The following is a 21,536-nucleotide window of genomic DNA, read 5'->3' as shown; positions in this document are numbered from 1 at the left end:
ACATCAAAGCAGTGGCCTGTATTGACCAGGAGCTTTCATGTGTAATATAGTGGACCGGTGTGGGTTTTAATGGAGCAGTACTTATATCTCTGCAGCTTGGTGGCTGGTATAATCAGGGTTGCCAGGTTTTCACAACAAAACCCACCCAATTGCTCCTCAAAACTAGCCCAAAACTAGCCCAGTGGCATTTCAGGGGCGTCCCATGGTAAAAATCACGTTCCGGAGGGTAAAATTCATGTTTTTGGTGGCGTTCCTCTGGTAATTTGCATTCCAGGGACTAAATATGTTATTTTGGGTTGATTTAAACCCACGGCAACAGTGTAAAAGTAGCCCGATTCCACGGGAAAACTGCGGACTTGGCAATGCTGGGTATAATACCCTTTTAATGTGTTTTAATTTAGTCCAATTTAAAAACAGACTGACAGCACAGAATGAGTAAAGACCTGTTTGCAGTACTGTTTGTTAAAAAGTTAAAAATACAGCTGTTCATAGTTTGTTCGAGTGATTTAACTAATGTTAACAAATACAACTCTTGATTTTAATAGCCTAATGTATTAGTAAATGTTGAAATTAACATTAACAGTTTAATAAATGCTGTAGAAATGAAGTTCATTATTAGTTCATGTTAATGTAGTTTACTAATTTTATGAACCTTGTTGTAAAGTGTTAGTGAAGTTGAGATTAGCAGTCTGTTAAACTCATTTTACAAGTATAATAAACACACAAATGACTATTTGGGTTGAGTTGTGCCTTTTCCCCCATACTAATTTTTATTTTAATTTTGGTAGGTTAATAATTTTAATGGAATCGGAACCGGAATTTCGTAAAAATTCGTACGATTCCTAACCCTAGAGGTCACACTTTGATTTACTCGTCTGTAGCAATGTTTTTGAATTATATTCATTAAGGGGCTTTTCTCAGCAAATATTGCTCCAATTAACCTTAAGATAGAAATGGTACATTATCCATTTTGCAAGCCTGTTGGTAGATTTTGAAAGTGACACTTGGCGGAATGACCACTTCTGGTGTAAGCAACATTTAGAAAGTATCTGAAACTAAGTTTTATTTATTTATTTTTAATTTTAAGATGTATTTACAAGGCAAATATTTATTTCAGTAACACTTTAGTATGGGGAACAATTCTCACTTTTAACTAGTTGCTTATTAGCTTGCATATTGGCTGTTTATTAGTGCTTATAAAGCACAAAACCTAAACTTAACTACTACCTTACTAACTATTAATAAGCAGTAAATTAAGAGTTTGAGGCAAAAGTCGTAGTTAATGGTGAATACCTGTTCCCCATACCAATGTGTTACCATTTATTTATGTTCTGTCCTCTTCCTGTTGTGATATGTAGTTGAATAAAACTCAAGACACACTGTGTGTGTAGAGTAGATTATTTTACACTTCGCTTGGTTGCTCACTCAGATGGTAAATGCACAGTGCCGAATAGGACACACCAGTTTGTGTTATCAAATGAAGAACTATTGCTGTGTTCCTCATGCCAGAGGCCAGTATCTCTTAAACATATTTTATTAAATGGAAGACATTTTTAACAGCGTCAACCCTGAATCCGTCCAAAGCAAATGGATACAAGTGCTGTATCAGCTGTATTAATGCTAGTTGTCTTGTGTTTCTGGCAGGCGAAGCTGCTCTGAGAGGAGAGTCCAGAATGCAGTCCCTGTCCCTGTCCTCTGCAGTCAGCAATCACAGGACAGGCCCTCCTCCCATCAGCCCCAGCAAGAGGAAACACAGCGGGGACCAAGCAGACGACGACATCGACTGTAACAGCGAGCATGTGGCCAAGATGAGCCGGCTGTTTGTCGGACAGTTGTAAGTGGAACCGATAATATCATGCGTCTCATTCTGGACACATCTTGTGCTTGTGTCCTCTCTCCACCAACATGGAAATCTGGTCCTTTTTAGAAACCCTCTTACTCAGCTTAAGTTAGGGCCGCGCAGGCAGTGTTCCTGCCGAAAGCGATTCTGGAATGTGCTGAAGACCGAGGCCTGGGATTCCTGACATTCCGGTGCTCGGAGCGGAGCACATGGGCTGTTTGTAGTGCCTGGCTGTGCCCTCATGGCAGAGCTGTGAACATTCCCCACATTCCAGCCCCGTTTGGAAGAGCGGCGTTCGGTCGTGGGACACGAGATGTGCTGTTCAGCAGTGAAAAAGCCACGCTGGTGCTAGGCAGAGCAGAGCAGGCTGATTTATGACCGCCAATTTGTTCTGTCAATTAGGATCCAAGTGCCAGTGAGAACAACAGAAGCTCAGAGAATGAAGTGCTCCTTGTGTTTTTGTGCTTTACTAGAGCAGGTTTTCCTGCTGATTATTTTCCTCATATTCTCCATTGTTGCAGCTCCTCTCTTCCCAGTCTGTCAGTAACACTTAGTTCCTGTCTCTATGAAGCCCCTCCTTTGAAAAGCACAATGTGCTCTGATTGGTCGGCTGGAGCGGTGTGTTGTGATTGGTGTTTGGGAAATGTCCTGCCCCTTACCATAACCGCCAGTTTCAACACACTACTAACTAACTCAACCAGGCCCCGCCCCTTTATTCTGCGCATTAATTATTTAAATGAGGAATATTGTGAAGTAAACTCAAGACTACAATGGACTACTCTTTAAATTGGGCTTTGACATTGTTTGTCTTAAATTTAAGAGCACAGGTTTTGTAATGCTATCACACTCGACTTGATCTTAGTCTTCATCTTGGCAGCCCGTCAGAGCTTGTCACCGATTAAAAAGCCTGTTGAGGTCTTGATAGTGCTGAGGGTTGCAGATTCTTTACAACGTCTTCCCTTTTCACTAACTTTAACACTCGCTTTCCCACGTCTCTTCTGAAGTCACAGATGGCAAGATCCTGTTCATGGCCTTAATGCTGCTCTTGCTCATTTTATGTTGATGATAAATGCCAAAGTTTTTGTTTTGTTGAAGTGCAAGTGGTTTGGATTGTTTAGTTCCAACTTTTTATTAATCTAAGAATTATTAGTGTTTCATTATTAACTGTTAGCAAACCTCTGCAGAAACAATTTACAATATAATTATAATTAGAAAATGTAATTTTACTTTAGAAATTGTGTAAAAGTTGAAGTGTTTGTTTTTTACACGTCTTTTGTTTCTGTCTTAGACCCTGAAGTTAAAGTGTTAGTTCACCCAAAAATGTAATTTCTGTCATTAATTACTCTCCCTCATGTCGTTCCACACCCGTAAGACCTTCGTTCATCTTCAGAACACAAATTAAGATACTTTTTATGAAATCTGAGAGGTTTATGACTCGTCATAGACAGCAATATAATCAACACTTTCAAGGTCCAGAAAGGAACTAAAGACATCGTTAAAACAGTCATGTGACTGCAGTGGTTCAACATTAATGTTATGAAGAGACTAGAATAAAATAACTTTATTTAACAATCTCTTCTCTTCTCTGTCATTCTCATACGTTGTTTACGTCCAGCGCTTCCAGGTTCTACGTCAGAACGGCGACTCGTTATTGGCCGGCTCCTGCGTCAGCATCACACACATGCATCAAGCTGATCATGTGACCAGCTTTGGCCAGTACTGAGCCGGCATTCGGACATAAACACGGAAGCTCTGCAACGTAAATGGCATATGAGAATTGTTGAATAAAGTAATTTTTGTTTTGTTTTTGCGCACAAAAAGTATTCTCGTCTCTTCATAACATTAAGTTTGATCCACTGCAGTCACATGACCGTTTTAACGCTGTCTTTAGTTCCTTTCTGAATGACTGTAATTTCATTGTTTTTTTTATCCTCCATTGAAAGCATTCTAAAATATCTTAATTTGTGTTCTGAAGATGAACGGAAGTCTTGCGGGTAATTAATGACAGAATTTTCATTTTTGGGTGAACAAATCCTTTAGCTCTGAAAACGTATCGCACAGAGGCTTTGAGTTTCAGGAAAGTTTCTGCAAAAGTTTTCCTCGCTTTACCAAGAGTAGGAATACGTTTATATTTGAACACTGAGGATTGAATTGTTCATTTTCCTCTGTATTGCTCCACACAGACATGTGATTTTGATCAGGATGGAGGTGAAAGAGCCGCTCTTGATTGTTTTGGTTGGGAGTTTGCGGGCGACACCGGACACCACAGGCTGAAGCAGCTCAGGTTTCCATGATGCTGTTTTTCTATAGTAGGGAATGAAGAGTGGGGGCTGGGAAAATCACTTTTCCTGTGTTTCTACACACCATAAGCTTTTGTCCAGAGTTGGAAAGTTATTTTAAGCATTTCTGGCCCTCCGTTGTTAGAAGCGTGCGCCGGTTGTCTCTGAGTGTTTAGAGTTGTTTCATGTTATGCTGGTTTTTGATCTGTAGGTTTGTCTAGGCGTTAGTTTACTGCAATCTGTCTGTGCCAGACTAAACAGTTTAAAGCAAAGAGATAAGACTCTTCACATACAGCTCCCTCAGTGCTGCCAGTGAAACCTCGTAGGTCTAATAAAACTGGAAACTCCGGGAGACATATTGTCGTCGAGTGGGCTCGGTGTCAGGGTGGGGGCCATTTTCTCATTTTCACTGCTTCCATGAAAACAAAGGGCCTCTTATCCGGTCAGCCCACTGCGTTCTGGAAGCTTGCTCCGGCCTGTCCCACTGGAGACGCCCCACTGCTGAATAAGACACACTGTTCCTGCCCTGGTCCCTGTTGACGTCTACAACAAAATAAGAGTTCCTCTGCTGTACCAAATGACTGAAAGTGCCATCTTTAAAAGGAAGGTTTAAACTAGTCCTATTATGCTTTTCTCCATCTTCATCTGACTTTAGTGTGTAATGTTGCTGTTTGAGCAGGAAAAAGCTTATTTTTCTCTATATCAGTGTTTCTGAACTCCCTGAAATGCCTCCATCTTCACAATATTCCTCATTTAAATAATTCATACACAGAATAAAGGGGCGGGGCCTGGTTGAGTGAGTTAGTAGTGTGTTGAAACTGGCGGTTATGGTAAGGGGCGGGACATTTCCCAAACACCAGTCACAACACACTGCTCCAGCCGACCAATCAGAGCACATTGTGCTTTTCAGAAGGAGGGGCTTCATAGACAAGAACTAAACAGAGCGTTACTGACAGACTGGGAAGAGAGGAGCTGCAACAATGGAGAATTTGAGGAAAATAATCAGCATTCAAGCAGGAAAACCTGCTCTAGACTTAAAGTGGCTATATTATGCCCTTTTACAGTGTAGATCATAAATGCAACAGAAGGTTATCATTAGAAGTCCATACTTTCAATATGAGACCTAAATCTCCCTGTAAGAAGCAAGTAAGGACAGACATCTGATTTCAAAGGTTCTCCTGGAGCTGGGAATAATCCACGGCCGCCTGTGTGTTCCTGCTGGGAACTTGGAGACTGTGTCTTTCTCATGCATCCATAGCCAGCCAAATGGAGAGTCATGAAAAGGCAGTGCCAGTGTGGTTAGGGTTTATAAAATAATGTTTTTCTGCTAACTTTTATATGTAAGCAAACACATGAGTGGCTCATTTGTGTTTGGATTATAATTTGTCAAAGCAAGTTAGCCAAACTGTTTTAAACTGATTACACGCAGTGTGGAACGGGTCCAAACTCTGAAACTGCCATTTACCTTTTTGGATGCTCCTTTCAAAACCTGAGCCAAAAATAATCAATGTGCCAAAATGTTTTAGTTGCTTCAGTAACCACATTTAACATGTAAGGTTTATAAATGGGAAGTAAATGAATTCATTATATAAATGTAACACTAGTTAAACAGCTCACGCTATTAATAAAGCTCTTTGGGTGATGTTTTAAAGCACGTTTCTAATGATTTGTTCTCTTGTGGTGTTATAAGAATGCTAAAAATATAAGGCTGATATTGGGCGGCGCGTATGGGACGGCTCTATCAGATGAAGCACCATTTCCACAGTACTGAATGTTTGTATCCTGTGGTTCTGCCTTCCTTGCCTTGATTTCTCCCAGATGTTTCCTGTATCTTTGTGGGCGAGGGTCCAGTGACTTAAAGGAGAAATAAGAGAGAAATCTTCCTGCCAAGATCTGTGGTGGATTCGTGAGGTTTTGCAGCACGGCTATGAAATGCAATTATGAGAAAATGTCCCTAGTTTTATTGGCCTGCATCTGTGACTAAAGTGAGTCTTGTAGAGTTCACTTCACTGCTGTAAAGTGTGGAGCAGACTGCCTACCTCGTTCATCCTGTGTACGGTTTCAATGTGAAGATTAGGGCCGGGCAAAAACATCTATTTTTCGATTAATCGATTTCTTAAAACGTAGTCTCAGATCAAGTTAGTGTTTTTAGCCAAGTTACCTTCACATCCAGTTTAATGGCACAAAGATTGCTTCTTGAATACTAAAGCTGTTACTCTCACAGTACTGTAAGTTAGCACATTTACTATTATTTTGTAGGGGTGTACCTCATGATATGATTCAAATTCGATTCTCGATTTTTGAATCACATTTTGATTCGATGTGTAGATTTGATTCTAATTTACACACATGACTGAGTCTTCTGGCAAGAAGCAAGGCAGGCAATTTTATTTCATTTTTGATATTGTTTGTAATGTGCTTTGTTCCTATTTTTAATAAGACACATACAATAGAACAAAAATATACAAATTAAAAAAATAAAATAAATTCAAGGTACAGTAGACTGGGTTTATTTAACATGTAGTATTTCTTACTACATAAATGGACTAATCAAATGGAAAAAGTCTTCACTTTATGAATTACATATAAATTGATTCATATTAAAGATACAGAAGTGATTCAGTCAAAAAGCAGTGAGTGATTTTTATTAATTAACATTAATGGAACAGACGGCAACAGCTATTTATGAGGCCGCTGTCCCTTTAAAAATGAATGCACTGATCTAATATACTGTTACGCATCCATTTTGTCCTAGCTTATTGCTCATTAGCATGCATATTCATAGAATATTGGCTATTTATTAGTACTAATTAAGCACTTATTAATGCCTTATTCTGCATGACCTTATTCTACCTTCTTAATCCTACCCAATTTCTAAACTTAACACCTACCTTACTATTAATAAGCAGTAAATTAGTTTATTGAGGGAAAAGTTGTAGTTTGTGTTCCCTATACTAAAGTGTTACCATTGTTTTTATGTGAATACTCCACACAGTTTGGCATAATTGTGGGTTTATTTTACCATGCAAGCGCAATAAGCTGTGAAAGAGAACTGAATTTGGGATCGCATACATCTGTGCTCACACTTCGGCTGTTTCCATCAGTCCTTTTTTGAGGCTTTTTGTGATTAACTTTACAGTACTAAAGTTGACACTTTAGAGAGTTATTAAAGTGTAACACTTTAGAAAATCGATTTTTGAATTTTTTTTTTTTTTTGTGAATTGATTTTACCCCTATTATATTGAGCCTTGTGCTGAAACATCAAAATACACAAGAGCTTCATGTGAAAGTAGATTCACTCTATTCAGAATCCCAAATATCTGTTCTTTCCTGAGCAGGAGTCTTGAAAGCACTCCTGGAATATTGCCAGAGCATTTAGCTCTCATCAGAGAGGAATAGCAGGGAACTGAAAGATCTCATGAAAAGACCTCTTTGCTGTTTGTTTTCAAAGGATCTTGAGTAAAGAGGCTTTCAGCAGGTTTTTCTGAATATTATTCAGCATCTCTTAGATCTGACCTTACTGCTAATTATATGAAGCTTGAAGCCAATATAGCTTCACGTCCTTGTGCTGTGGTGTAAATGTGCGGCTACGTTAGTGTAATTACGTCAAAGATCCATTGGCAAAAATGGTCTTGTCAATAGTGATGTATAGATCACAGAATTTTCTTTCAAACAGAGAAGCTTTATGTTGCTTTACATTGCAAAATCCATGAGTCCAACTTGGAATACGTGGGGAAAATGCGTGGATTCGTTTTGGAATGACTTGATCTTGCCTGCAAAAACTCACTGAACAATTAAAGGTGGATGCTATGAAGTCTCATATGTGACAATATACAGTACCTTGATATAGTTCGTAGTTCGCTGCAAATTCAATGATAAATTTAGACGCCACAACTTGCATGTCTGTCTGTCCTCTGTGGATCCTTTGAAGATCGTCAACAGAGTCCAGAACTTTCAAACTATTTTTTTTTTTTTTTTTTTTTGTTACTCTGCTACTGTGTGTGTGTGTTTGTGTATAACAATATTATATATGTAACCATCCAGCTGTGGTGCTGTCATCATGATATCTCAACTTCTTTAGGACCGTATGTACACAGCGTACGTTTTGCAGTGAAAGTTGATCTTGCTGAGGAAGGGATTGTGAAGGGAGTAGTTTCTGACAGATTTCCCTCCACAGCTTTCCATTAGTTATTGTGAGGACAGTAATTTCCGGTAGACGTAACAGTTTACTTGCAGATGCTTCGCTTGCCAATTGTGTTGCCAAGTAACAGACAATTTCAAGGATCGCAGCCCACACAGCTGAGCCTCGACAAAAACCTACAGCGTTTATTCTCCCCGAAGGTGGACCACGGTCACCAAACTGAGGTTACAGATTCTGCATTGAAAGCATTTCCTTCAAATACCTGATTAGAGTTTCACCCGCTCTTCCCGTGCTGTTGTTCAGCTCTCTTGTGTGCCCGGTGAAGGGTATTAAGTTCTCTTCCTGTGAAGCACAGATGAAGCCTTTTGAATAGTGCACTTGGCCCCTTGCTGGGCCTCCGCTCTGTTGGCAACAGGAGGCCGATCGTTCCGGAAGGGTGGAATAGCGCTTCTGGGCTTTGCTGCATGTGTGTCTATTCTTTTAAGGGGAAAAGAAAAACAGGAAAGGAGGTCGGTAGTGGGAAAGGGCCTTTTGTAACCAGCGATCTGAGCTAATGTAGAGTTGGAGGCGAGGTTTGACAGCCTCGATCAAATGGAACAAAACTTTCTTTAAAATAATAGAGATTATTTGTTGAGCACACTAAATGAATGCTTGAGTATAAGCAATGTTGACTCCATACAAACCCTTCTTATCAAGCCATTGCGACTGCTTGCGGGAGGTGCGTAGCTCTTGCCAGGCCCACTGAATGCAGCATTAATAGCTCTGCTTGTTTGTGCCGTTCGGCGTGGGCCTCAGTACAATCCCTCCTTTGTTTCTCTTGCAGAGGCAAGCCTGCCAATGGGGACTACCGCAAGGACCCCCGGGATCGCAGCCGCAGTCCCATAGAGCGCCTCGGCGCCCCCGCCATGAGTCTCGTTGGTGGTCACCTCTACGCCCACATGCCCAGCCTGGCCATGGACCAGCCTCTCGCACTGACCAAAAACATGGACGCCACCCGCACTGTTGCCATCTCGCCTACTGTCAGCCCTGTTGAGCGCCAGCAGGTAACAACTTCAGTGCACTCTGACTTTTTATTTTTTTTGTTTTTCTTGATTTAAAAGGTGCAGAACTCCTTTTTGTTGGTGACGTTTAGAAGCAAACTCCCCTGAAACTATGTTTGGCTACATTCAATCCCCAGGAAAAAGCTCAACTATGGTAATTTACTCAGCCCAATGTCATCCAACATGTTCATGTCTTTCTTTCTTCAGTTGAAAAGAAATGAAGGTTTTTGAGGAAAACATTCCAGGATTTTTCTCCATATAGTGGACTTCACTGGGGTTCAACGGGTTGAAGGTCCAAATGTCAGTTTCAGTGCAGCTTCAAAGAGCTCTACATGATCCCAGAGATCTCAGTTTTATACCCTACTGTGGTACTTCCGCCTACGTCATGCGTGACCTTTCCAACGTGATTACGTAATGCGTGGAGCATCGCAGAGCAGTGCAAGACGAGCATTTGGGGTTAAAAAGTATATATATTTTTCTTTTAGAAAATGGCCAATGGTTTCTCTAGATAAGACTCTTATTCTTCATCTGGGATCGTGTAGAGAAAGAAAGAAAGACATAAACATCTTGGATGACATGGGGGCAAGTAAATTCAGGAAATCTTAATTATGAAGTGAACTAATCCTTTAAATGTCTTTATAAACTCCAGAGGTGTCAGTGGCAAGGAAGCCAAACTCCTTTAGGTGCCAGAAATGGAGAATAAGACCTTGAAAACCCAGGATCAGTCAGCTCTGTTCTCCTCTGGTTAAATGAATGAACATGTGATTTTATAATTTAGGAAGTCTGTCGTTGTTCTGTTTGTTTGTGTGGACACTTGCTCATCTGAAGTGTGTGTTGTGTGTGCAGAATCGACCCTCTGTGATCACATGTGCCCCAGCGAACAACCGTAACTGTAACCTCACCCACTGCACCGTGTCTCACAACGGCTGCTCACCCAGCTTGACTTCAAACTATCGGAGACCCTCCAACTGTAAGTACAGGCAAACCTCTCTGGATCGTAGATGGCACTTTACATGAATGGGGTACAGGTGGATGTCCTATTACTTTTTCTTCTAATAATGACACTCATCCCATGCCCTTTACAAGAGAGAACTATTAGATGTAAACACAACATTTAATCCTGTTACCAGTACCAGATATAGAGTAACTGACATGCCGGAAGTGACATAATTTAAGTCTATTTTCTCAGGTTTTATAATTATTCTACTTTAAATTGCAATATTGGCAGCATTAGTCAAGATCAACCACTTCACCCTGTTACCAACGTATTTAATAAATAAATTGATCCATTCAGATTTTTTTATTATTATTTTATAAATTGTAGTGCAATTTTTCGAATGTTTGAGAACTTTCTTAAAAAAAAAAAAAAAAAAAACACTTTTCAGTGAAAAAATTCTAATTTTCTGAATCTAAAGTAATTTGCATTATCCAACCACCTCATGAAGTGTGCACTTGTACTGGAAGATTTTTCTGCCAGGCTTATTTTATGGTTTCTTTATTTAATTTTTTGTTTGAGAAATGCAAATTCACTTTCTTCTAGTAGTACATTTTTAAATTTGAAAGGATCAATTGATGCTTCCAGTGTCACACCTGTGTGGGAAAATTAACAATTTTGTATTCCAATTTCGATACCATGGCTAAAACTACTAGCCTAACTAATATACATTTAAAACATTATTAAATACAAGTAAACAGTCATAAGGGAAAAAAAAAAAAAAAAAAAATTAGTCAAATTACAAGCAAAAGCACAAATACAATAGAACAAAGATGGTGTGTTTCAGGTATGTCTAACAGTAGTTTTCAGGTACAGAAATTTAATAAAGTAATCAAATGTAAAATAACTGCATAGTCTTATACATTAAATGTAGATTACTTATAACCATCATAGAGCGAAAGTTTTATAATTTGCATGTTTTAGGTCCTATCAGTTTAAACATTTTGAAGCATTCAAGTGCAAAGACAACTCAATTCAGAACTCGCACGCATCTGCACTCACAGAGAGATGCACACGAACACCTAATTCCATTCTCTTCTGCATCTGTTTGTGCTAAATGGACACAATTGTCAAAATGCCCATCTTGGCAAGTATCCTCATAAACACAGTAATTTATGGCTTATGTCAACGTAAACTATTGAAAAAGAAAACGGATGTGTATCATTACATTGGATCCATGCATTCAGTCTTAAAGACAGCTGCAGGTATTTATAGGCTGCTGTCAGTGTCATTAATGTTAATCAAACAACAAAATACAAGGACAAAATCCCTTTTGTAGCTTGAACAAAGATTAAGTAAGGAAAAATTGACAATGGGCCATTGAATTATTAGAAAATAATGCATACCCAAGCTGGTAATGCAAATCCAAATAGAGATTAATTCAAGTCATCTGGTGAAATTGCGGTATTTTGTTTTTCTGCAGTATGAAAACGGTGTCAGTTTATTCCAATATCGTGCAGTCCTATTAATAATGTTTTTCTTTGTTTTCAATGTTAATCAAACAACAAATGACTTTAAGAGCTGCACGGATCCAATATACTGATACACCTGCGTTGACTTCTCAACTGTTCACTTAAGACAATCGACTGAGTTTACTAGGATACACAGCAAAGACAGACAAATTCACACAAAATTGTCAAATAATGCCCGTTCAAGCAGAAGAAGTGAAAGAGAGCTCAATTCGGTATTCATGCGCTGTCTGAGACACGTGCTTCGGATGTTTCCGCACAGAAAACTTCCCATACAGCAACAAATTCAAGCACAAAATGGAACTCAATATTTCAATTTGCAAGGCTTAAACTTTTGTAATGAAGCACTGACCCGTCAACTGTCCTGAGCATTTTTCACGTTCATGTTCCCGCCAACATTAAATTTGTTAGGATCCATAGAAATGTTACCGGCCAACTGGCAAGTGACACAGTTTCACATCCCCGCCAACACAGAGCATTACTCTTATTTGGCGCTTGGTGAGTGTTAATTTTAGGACCTGGCTGTAGGAGACACACATTATCCTGATCTGAACAGCTGAACCTAACCTGGTTGAAAAATGGTTCAGTTTTTGGCTAATAAGTAGTTTTCACATTTTCACTGCAAATGACTGTAATGCTATATTTTAATAATTTAAATTTAATAAAGTCAAACAACTTTTAGTAGGGTTTTCTGAAAGTTAAACACCTAATTTCCCTCCTCAATAAAAGTGTCAAAAGTGCCATTTATCATCTGTGGTGGAAGTGTTTTAGCAAAATGCATCTGTACTAAGCAGCCTTTCCCTGTGCCTTCAGCGAACACCGCCTGTGACCCCGTCATCGAGGAGCATTTCCGTCGCAGCCTGGGCAAGAACTACAAGGAGCCCGAGCCCGTAACAAACTCGGTGTCCATCACCGGCTCGGTGGACGACCACTTCGCCAAGGCGCTGGGCGAGACGTGGCTGCAGATCAAGGCCAAGGGCGGCTCTTCCGGAAGCCCAGACTCCTCTCCGAACGGCCACATGGTCAACCACAATCACTCCCCTTCCCTCGTGTCTTGAAAAGAGGACCAGCGAACCCCAGTCCCGCCTCTTCCAGCCCGCTTCACTCTCAAAGCAGCCATGCATGTTTTAGCAGAGCTGATGTATAGCTATGTACATAAGAACGCACGACAAGGAGGTGCTCTTCGTGCATTTTTCCCTTTCACTTCTTTTTGTTTGTAAGTTTGCTAGTATACTTTTAGCTTGGCTGTTGCGTTATGGGATGCCCATACCTTTATAAACAGCATCGTCGAGCAGGAAGCCTTTCGGTTTTTGAGATCAAAATCAGCCAGGCGCTTATCTAACCATCTGCCTCAGATACCAAAGAAACCGCTGATGCAAACCTTTTACCCAGAAGCCATTCTTCCATTGCACCCAATCTGTCTTTCACACGCTCTCTCCCGGTCGTACCCTGAATCTGCATGTGTATACTTGAAACGGAAGGCCTGGACTGATTTTGCACTATGGATGGATCGAGGTGGTGTCAGTTTAGCGTCGGATGTTCGGAAGACGTATAGGAGGGTGACACAGGTGGGAAGCGGTTCACATCGCTTCAGCAGGAAACGCTCGTAAGGGGGAGGGAACCTGTTTTCGGTCGCTTCGGCTCTCGCTTCAGACATTTCTCTCTACGGTGCTGACAACTGGACTGCGGCAGACGTGGGCATTCTTGTCGTTTTGGATTGGTTTTCCCCAGGCACTGTGGTTTTAGTAGAGTAGATGGTTTAAGGGTAAACTAGTGCTTATAAGTGCATGTTTTTAAAATAGCTGGTATCTATTATTGTGTAGACATTTCAATCGTAATACTTTTTAGCCTTTTCTTCAGATTTGATTTTATTTTTGTCAGTAACAGTCCTAGATAAACTTACTGCTGGTACAGTTGTACTCCATATTATTATTTTCTATTCAATATTCATTGTGGTAGCTGCCAGATACAAAAGAGAAAAACAGCCTCCGGAAAGGCCATCTATATATATTAACGGTTGGTTTTGTATGTTATTAATCCGTGGTACAGGATGCTGTTGCTTTGCATGACTGAAAAAGCAGCGTTAGCAGCTATGGACAGGTCAACTGTAGCGTTGACAATCTGCCGGAAACGTCAAGCTAATTTTGTGTGTGTTCGTTGTTCTTCATCTCTTAATTCTGCTTTCAGCTGTGGAAACGGACCTGGTTTTCCAACGGTCCGCCTGTACCGAAACAAAACACATTCCTCCGATAGGGAACGTCGTGCAGGTCTTGTACTTTCTCCCGTGTTCAGTATAGCTACTAACTCGAGACAAGAGGTTGCAGATGCAGGAGACGCTTGCGCTCGTCCTTACATTCCATCGGCCCGGTTGAACCATTGGATACGGCTAAATTCTCACGTGAAGAAGAGCTCATCGTTGGCGACGTGCACGCGCTCGTTTCTGAACTACTTCTTCATCGCTCCTTTTGCATGTGTTTGCCACAACGTTGTCGAATCCTACGCGAGACCTTCAGGGTTTTTACGGAGGTCCGTCACACACATTTCACTACCAGTTTACTGGGTAGGACACTTTCTCACTCTCCGCTTGTGACACACGTTACCCTACAACACGCTGTAGGTAAATCACTTAATGAAAAACAAAAAAAAGTTTTTATATAGGAAACTATAAGACCATCATTACGCTGTGCGTAACGAATGTACAGAGAAAAAAAATCGTAGGTATTTTTTGAGGAACAATTAATTTGTTAATGATATGTAGCTATTTAATTTTTCCCTTGTCCTTTATTGTAATCATGCTTTTTTTTTTTTTTTTTGAGGAAAAAAGTTGATCTTTTTTGTTTGTAGGTTTTGTCTGTTTAAGGTTAAAGTGCAGGAACACAGTTATTCTATGAAAACACTGCGTTAGTGTAATAGCCACTTGTGTATTATTTCCGAAGGCTACTGAGCAGAGTCTCGACACACTTCTGAACGGAGGCTTTCAACTGTCTCTGGAGACAATTGAACAAACCGACTCCGTCTCACCGACCGCGAGTCAATCCACTCCATTATGATCAGTTGGGATATGAGCAACAATATTTTCTATTTGATGTGCGCTTCCAGGAGAACGACGACAAGAAACCAACGTTTAAAACACTTCACTGCACCTCGAGTGTACTTCTTAATGATTTGTAAATCTGTATTATACCCTCATTTCATGGCCTTGTTTCTCCTTGGAATAAAACAAACTTTTGGCAGGCCATTGTTTTGTACTTTTTAAGTAGCCTCAATGAACAATAAAGTGCTCTTAAACCACAGCCCGTGACTTCAGGCTCATCCTTTGAGAAAAGAAAACCCTCTCCAGAAATGCATGCGAGTGATACACCTGGGAGAATATTAACGATAAAGTACTTTTAAACTGTTGTTTTAATGTCTCATCAGAATGACTGTAATTCCACTAGACTTTCGTAATTGCAATTTGGAAACCCAATGCAATAAACTGACTGCGCTACTGAGCATGTGCCAAGAAACGTAGCGTTTCAGTTGGACGGTCTTCCTGCCTCCAATAACAAAGTCTCAAAATGCTGTAATCTTGCAATTAGGGCTGTCACTAATGATTATTTTGGTGATTTAATAGAGTAAACAGGCTCCTTTTGTCAATTATTTCGTTTAAATCAACAAAATAAGACTTTTGACACTTAATCGAGTAATCAGTTAATTATTTTGACGATAAATAGAGCAATCAGACTTATTTTAATGCGTAATCGAGGAGTAAACGCCCAATTTATTTTGATTAATTGAGTAATCAGATGTATTTTTATGCTAATCAAGTAATCGGACATTTTATTTTGGTGCTTAATGGAGTATTCAGACAATTATTTTTGACGATTAATCTAATAATCTATTATTTCAAAGCTTAATTGAGTAACTGGTTGCTCCTATTTATCGTCAAAATAATCAGACTTATTTCCATGCTTAATCGAGTAAGCGGTCGATTATTTTGATTAATCGAGTAATTGGTTGATTATTTTGGTGATTTAATCGAGTAATCAGTTGATTATTTTGACAATAAATGGAGCAATCAGACTTATTTTAATGCTTAATCGAGGACTAAACGCCCAATTTATTTTGATTAATTGAGTAATCAGAAGACCCAAGCAAAGACTTAAGTTTAATATTTGTTTAATATTGACCAAATGACATTTAATTCAAAATCAAAACATGCAAACTCAGAGCGAGGGTTTTAACTTATATATAACACCTGCATATTTTTACATTTATTTAATGAAATTATTGTGAATTCACAATAGCACTATGCTATAGTATGATTTTGAATGGTTTTAATACATTGTTGCAGCCCTAGAAAACACTTTAATGCGGTTCATGGATTCTCGTTCATGGAATGTATCCGTGTCAAGTAACCGACAAAATACCGGAAGTGACTCAATGAAATAGAGGATGTTTTAAAATCAAGTACTCATTAAATCGAGGAATCGTGACAGCCCTACTTGTAATGATGGTAATTCCAGCACATGGATGAAGAGTTAGTATTATTTACCCACTTACCTCAGTGAAAAAAGCAAGCAAATATTACCAAGCACATACTGTGTGAATATAGTCCATGTTTATTGTGAGAAAAATCCCATGTTGCTAGACATTTACAGTGCATTGATGTAGAGCAGACGTTGAGAGACATCCAGTTCCTGATGACACCGATCCAGGAGTTCAGAGCTGAAACACCTGCAGCACAATCGTCCAGTGCATTGACCTCTGAAGAGCCTGATAGACACTCAATGAACACTAGGACACACAAATGCTTTAACCTCCGGGGTTCCTCTGACATTATATTATAGTAAAGAGCACATTCAGGGCTTTTCAGAGATAAATGTTTGGAGGTTTAAGACAACTACTTTAAAAATGACTGATCAAATTTAGCACTCTTATGGAAATATAATATTTTGTAATTATCATTTAAATCTAATTTTCAAATAGTTATAAATAAACATTTTTAATTTCTTTCAAATCAAAATATGACTTACAAAACAAGGTATTGACTTCATACTGTATTATTACTCCCATTATTACACTTCGTTTCATTACATGAACACATTAATATGTAAATTAGATAGTGTATAGATACATTGCATTGAATGTGAAAACCCATGCATGGCCATTTTACACACATATTGCATAAAGTAAAATGGTACATAAATTCATTCTGTTATCTTTCATAACATGGTTAGACAAAGTTGGATTAAAGAAAGAAAATATCCTGAAACCTAAAAATGTGTAAAAAAAAAAAAAAAAAATTTTTCCCTATACATGTAATTTTTTTTTTTAAACAGCCAAGTCTTGGTGTCCACTGAGGACACAGCATATCATGAATAAAATAATTTTTCAAAAAAAAATTTTTTTCTTCAGTTTTGCTCTAAACAATGTAATGAAAAAACAAAACAACAAAAAAAAAAAAAACAATTTTTCCATTGGTCTTCGGTTAGGACAAGAGGTATTAGTATCCAGGAAGATGTCATATTTAACACTGTTAAAATGATTATATTTTTGGCTGATGGAACTGTAATAATATTATGAAAGTTTTCCCAAAAACTGTCCAGTGGACAAATACTTGAACACAACTTTGACTTTAAAAAAAGATCACACTCTCATGTTACAAATAAATATGAGATGAACTGCACTACTGAGTGTCTGTTTACCATGTGATGTGCTGTGTTTGTGCGTTGATCAAAATATATAAAATAGCCTAAATTTAATCTGAGCATCATATAAAGTGATCAATAACACTGCTCCATTCATACGGATTCATTTCAGGATCTCTTTCTACGTTTTAATGTATGAAAGTTTCGGAAATCCCAGGTTTCATTAACAATAAATGCATTTGTTCTAAAGATGAATGCATGGGTTTTGGAACGACATGAGTGCATTTTTTGGGTGAGCTCACTTCAGGACAGAACAACACGGGACCAGAGCGATCGCTGCATCAGTTTGAGTTTCTTTAATGACGGCATCTATAATCCTGACAGATAATGCGAACGCTTAAGACAAATATTTCAACAAGTACATGATGAAAGATACATGTGCATGAGACTGTTCACTTAACAGTGAGTATAAGATCACAGACAAGCTGCCATGAAGGTCACGGCCAATGAAGTTTGACCCGGAGTCCTTCAAATGCTGTCATCGTCACTCATGTCCCAGATCTGAAGAACAGAAGAAGAGGTCAGGCTGTTAGAAAGATGTTCAAATGCAGTTTACATACTGGAATAATGTTTCTGAAAGAGTCTCTTCTGCACTCTTTCAATGACATAAAAACTCTTAAGTGTCATCAAGTGAGAATCTGATGTAGTTTGTCATCCGGTGTGATTGTGATGTTTAAAGTAAAGCACAGGTGTGCAGAATTATCATCACATGAACATCTGAACATACAGCTAAAGCTCTTCTCAAACACACGCGTCTGAACTAAACTCACACTGCACGTAAAACAGACAAACGCTCCAGACGCGAGTGTGTGCGGCTGCGGCGCTTTCTTCTGCGGCACACCTGGCTGTCAAAAGCTCCGTGTCATTGACATGCTAATAAAAGCTGAACAAAAAAACAACTTCAGCGGCTCGTCACTTTGAAGTCTGCGCCAAGTCAAAAAAACAAAACCTCTGAGAGATAAGTGAGAGGAGGACGAGTGAAACTACTGACCCTCAGATGCTGTACAACACACTCCTGCATCTCAGAGAAACACACGCCTCTATGAGAAAGTCATGTGTGTGAAATACAATCAGAAAGAGTCACAGAGACTGCGCTGATCAACCATACAGTAAGAGCAGTGAAATATTATTATCCTAACTTTTTTTATCCACTGCTCTGCCTCAGTGAGCGCTCGCTTTTGTCTGTAGCAGCGGTTTAGGGCTGTAATTACGCGAATCATCTTAATAACAGTGTAGTGCATGAATCATTCAATTATATCAGCGCTGTAGAGTCGACGCATGGGCGTGTGACCGCATGTCAAACATGTTACACACATCAATACAAGCCTTGCGTTCGCCCTCGAGATGTGTGTGTGTGTGTGTGAGAGAGAGAAAAACATCAGGAATATTCTTCTAATCTAACTCTGAATGAATCACACGTGATCTGTTTGTCTTCATAACGCAGAATGCTTTTTGCCAGTCTTTTCATTCTGAGGTCATGACTGAGAGCAGAACGTACATGCAATCATTTCCCGCTCACATTAACCTGAATCAACCAGTGCAGATGAAATCACTGCCGTCCGTGTTCCTCTCAAAGACCTTCAGCGTCTGATTCATGATTCACACAATAAAAATCATATTTACTTTAGAAGACACAAGACATGAACAAACTATGAAGCACGAAACCAAAAGATTCACATCATTCAGCACACATTCAAACACGCGTCAGGTGGATCCATCCATCCATTTATTCATTCTGACTGAAGCGTCCACAAACCCTGTGCAGACGAGTCCTGCGATATCAAGACGAGGGTTTATGAAGCGATAACCCAATACTACATCCTCAAACATATGCCTGTCCAATCACACTGACTTCATTTCAACTCTTTGAGCTTCACTTTATTACAATATTTCCAGTCGCTCAGAACATCAAATCTGAAATTGTTTTGCACTCAGTTTACTGTAGTTGAACACGTCTCACTTCAGAAACACAATAAAATCATGATTCAAATCACTGAACAACCAAAGCCAGAGAGAGAGATCTTCTACTGAAACCGAAACTCTTACTTCATCCAGTCTTGTGCTCCCATGATGTTACTGTATAATGACAAGAGCTCATAATGAAATCACTAAATTCAACTAAAATTAACATGGAAACTGAAAATAAATGAATAAAAGCTAACTGCAAATATTAATAAAAGAAAAATAACACTGAATCTGATGTATGAATCTGCAGGCTTGTTTCATAATTCACTTTTTCCAGGATTAGGATTTGATCCTCTGTGGAAACTTGTTTCTGCCACACACACTCACACACACACACAAAAATAAGTATTTGTGACTTGTGAGACATATACTCACAAAACAACGACTTTATAACTCGCAATTCCGACTTTATAACTCACGACTCCGACTTTATATCTCACGATTCCGACTTTATATCTCACGATTCCGACTTTATAATTCACGATTCCGACTTTATATCACACAATTTCGACTTTATATAACAGAATTCCAACTTTATATCTCACGATTCCGTCTTTATAACTCACAATTCCGACTTTATATCTCGCGATTCCGACTTAATAACTCACAATTCTGACTTTATATCTCACGATTCCAACTATATATCTCACGATTCTGACTTTATAACTCGAGATTCTGACTTTATATCACACAATTCCAACTTTATAACTCACGATTCTGACTTTATATCTCACGATTCCGACTTTATAACTCACGATTCCGACTTTATAACTCACGATTCCGACTTTATAAATCACGATTCCGACTTTATAACTCACGATTCTGACTTTATAAATCACGATTCCGACTTTATAACAGGCGATTCCGACTTTATATCTCACGATTCCGACTTTATATCTCACGATTCCGACTTTATAACTCACGATTCCGACTTTATATCTCACGATTCCAACTTTATAACTCACGATTCCGACTTTATAACTCACAATTCCGACTTTATAACTCACAATTCCGACTTTATATCTTGCGATTCCAACTTTATAACTCACAATTCCGACTTTATATCTCACGATTCCAACTATATATCTCACAATTCCGACTTTATATCTCATGATTTTGACTTTATAACTCGAGATTCTGACTTTATATCACACAATTCCAAGAAAAAATGTCAGAATTATGAGATAAAAAGTTGCAATTTAATTTTTTATTATTTATTTCATGGCGAAAACAAGCTTCCATATTCCTCAGTAGGTTTGCTTGGCAATAAACCAGTTCATCTGCAAAAACTCTAAACATGATACTCCTTTAATGTGAATTGAGTCAAGATGCTTTTCATTATCCTCAACACAATCGTCTCAATCTGGAAAGAGCTCCAGCAGAACTGTAAATTAAACCGCTTATGGATGAAGGACGAGTTACCTGTAACAGTGACAGGGTGGTTTAATTATTACAACCAGTGAAATATTTAAAATGATATTAGTATAAACAAAGAGGAGTCCTGGAGCTAGAAGAGCTGTAATTTTGCTGGATTGTTGGGTTGCCGGAGGACAAACAAAGCTTTTTCATGAAATCTGGAGCAGTTCAGCTGCTGGAGAACATGTCAGGTCAGGTCTGAAGCACACAGGTGTTTGAATGAGAAGATTCAGCTGGAGGAACACGCTTCATTCTGGGACAGATATTGATAGATATTTTTTAGATTGAAACAGAAGTCCTCTGCAGTCAATTTTTATCCCTTAAAAGTCATCTTTGATCACCAAAATGACACATTTAAACATTGTTTCCCTGTAAAAATATTTTTTCAAAGTCTTCAAATAGCTTGAATGTAACTCAGCACCACTGCTTCATTTAGTATTTGTGGAACCATGAATATGCAAATTAGTCCCCGCCTCCACTCAATCGCTCCAGCTCGGACTAACTATTTCTCGAGGAATCGCTAAAGGGCAAAAATGAGCACCGGAGATACATGAGCAGTAACAGAGATCATAAAAAGACAAATCATGTCTGTTCAAATCAACCAGGACACATCATGTGATCTTTCTCATACTGGCAATTCATTTAGAAGAAATGGCATCAAAGCCGTAACATTTGAGTCATGGCGGGAGCTGCTTTGACAGA

The 21,536-nt window shown here is 38.9% G+C and overlaps 2 protein-coding genes across 4 annotated transcripts in view; one reads left to right on the top strand and one right to left on the bottom strand.

Moving 5' to 3' along the window:
• Positions 1 to 15,073, top strand: part of vgll4b (vestigial-like family member 4b) — a 45,691-nt gene extending 30,618 nt beyond the window's left edge. For all 3 annotated transcript variants that reach the window (XM_067388788.1, XM_067388786.1, XM_067388787.1), the window contains 4 exons: positions 1,645 to 1,834; positions 9,084 to 9,303; positions 10,147 to 10,270; positions 12,577 to 15,073. In XM_067388788.1, coding sequence (XP_067244889.1) covers positions 1,645 to 1,834; positions 9,084 to 9,303; positions 10,147 to 10,270; positions 12,577 to 12,821 — 779 coding nt within the window. In that variant the 3' untranslated portion in view covers positions 12,822 to 15,073. The remainder of the gene's footprint in view (positions 1 to 1,644; positions 1,835 to 9,083; positions 9,304 to 10,146; positions 10,271 to 12,576) is intronic.
• A 2,661-nt stretch (positions 15,074 to 17,734) lies between these two features.
• atg7 (ATG7 autophagy related 7 homolog (S. cerevisiae)) overlaps positions 17,735 to 21,536 on the bottom strand; it is a 99,020-nt gene continuing 95,218 nt past the window's right edge. Inside the window, exon 20 of the mRNA XM_067388785.1 lies at positions 17,735 to 17,954. Within this exon, the coding sequence (XP_067244886.1) occupies positions 17,922 to 17,954 (33 nt within the window). The 3' untranslated portion in view covers positions 17,735 to 17,921. The remainder of the gene's footprint in view (positions 17,955 to 21,536) is intronic.

Source organism: Chanodichthys erythropterus, chromosome 6 (assembly GCF_024489055.1).
Source record: "Chanodichthys erythropterus isolate Z2021 chromosome 6, ASM2448905v1, whole genome shotgun sequence".
Lineage (NCBI taxonomy): Eukaryota > Metazoa > Chordata > Actinopteri > Cypriniformes > Xenocyprididae > Chanodichthys > Chanodichthys erythropterus.
This window is presented reverse-complemented; position numbering and strand designations above follow the sequence as displayed.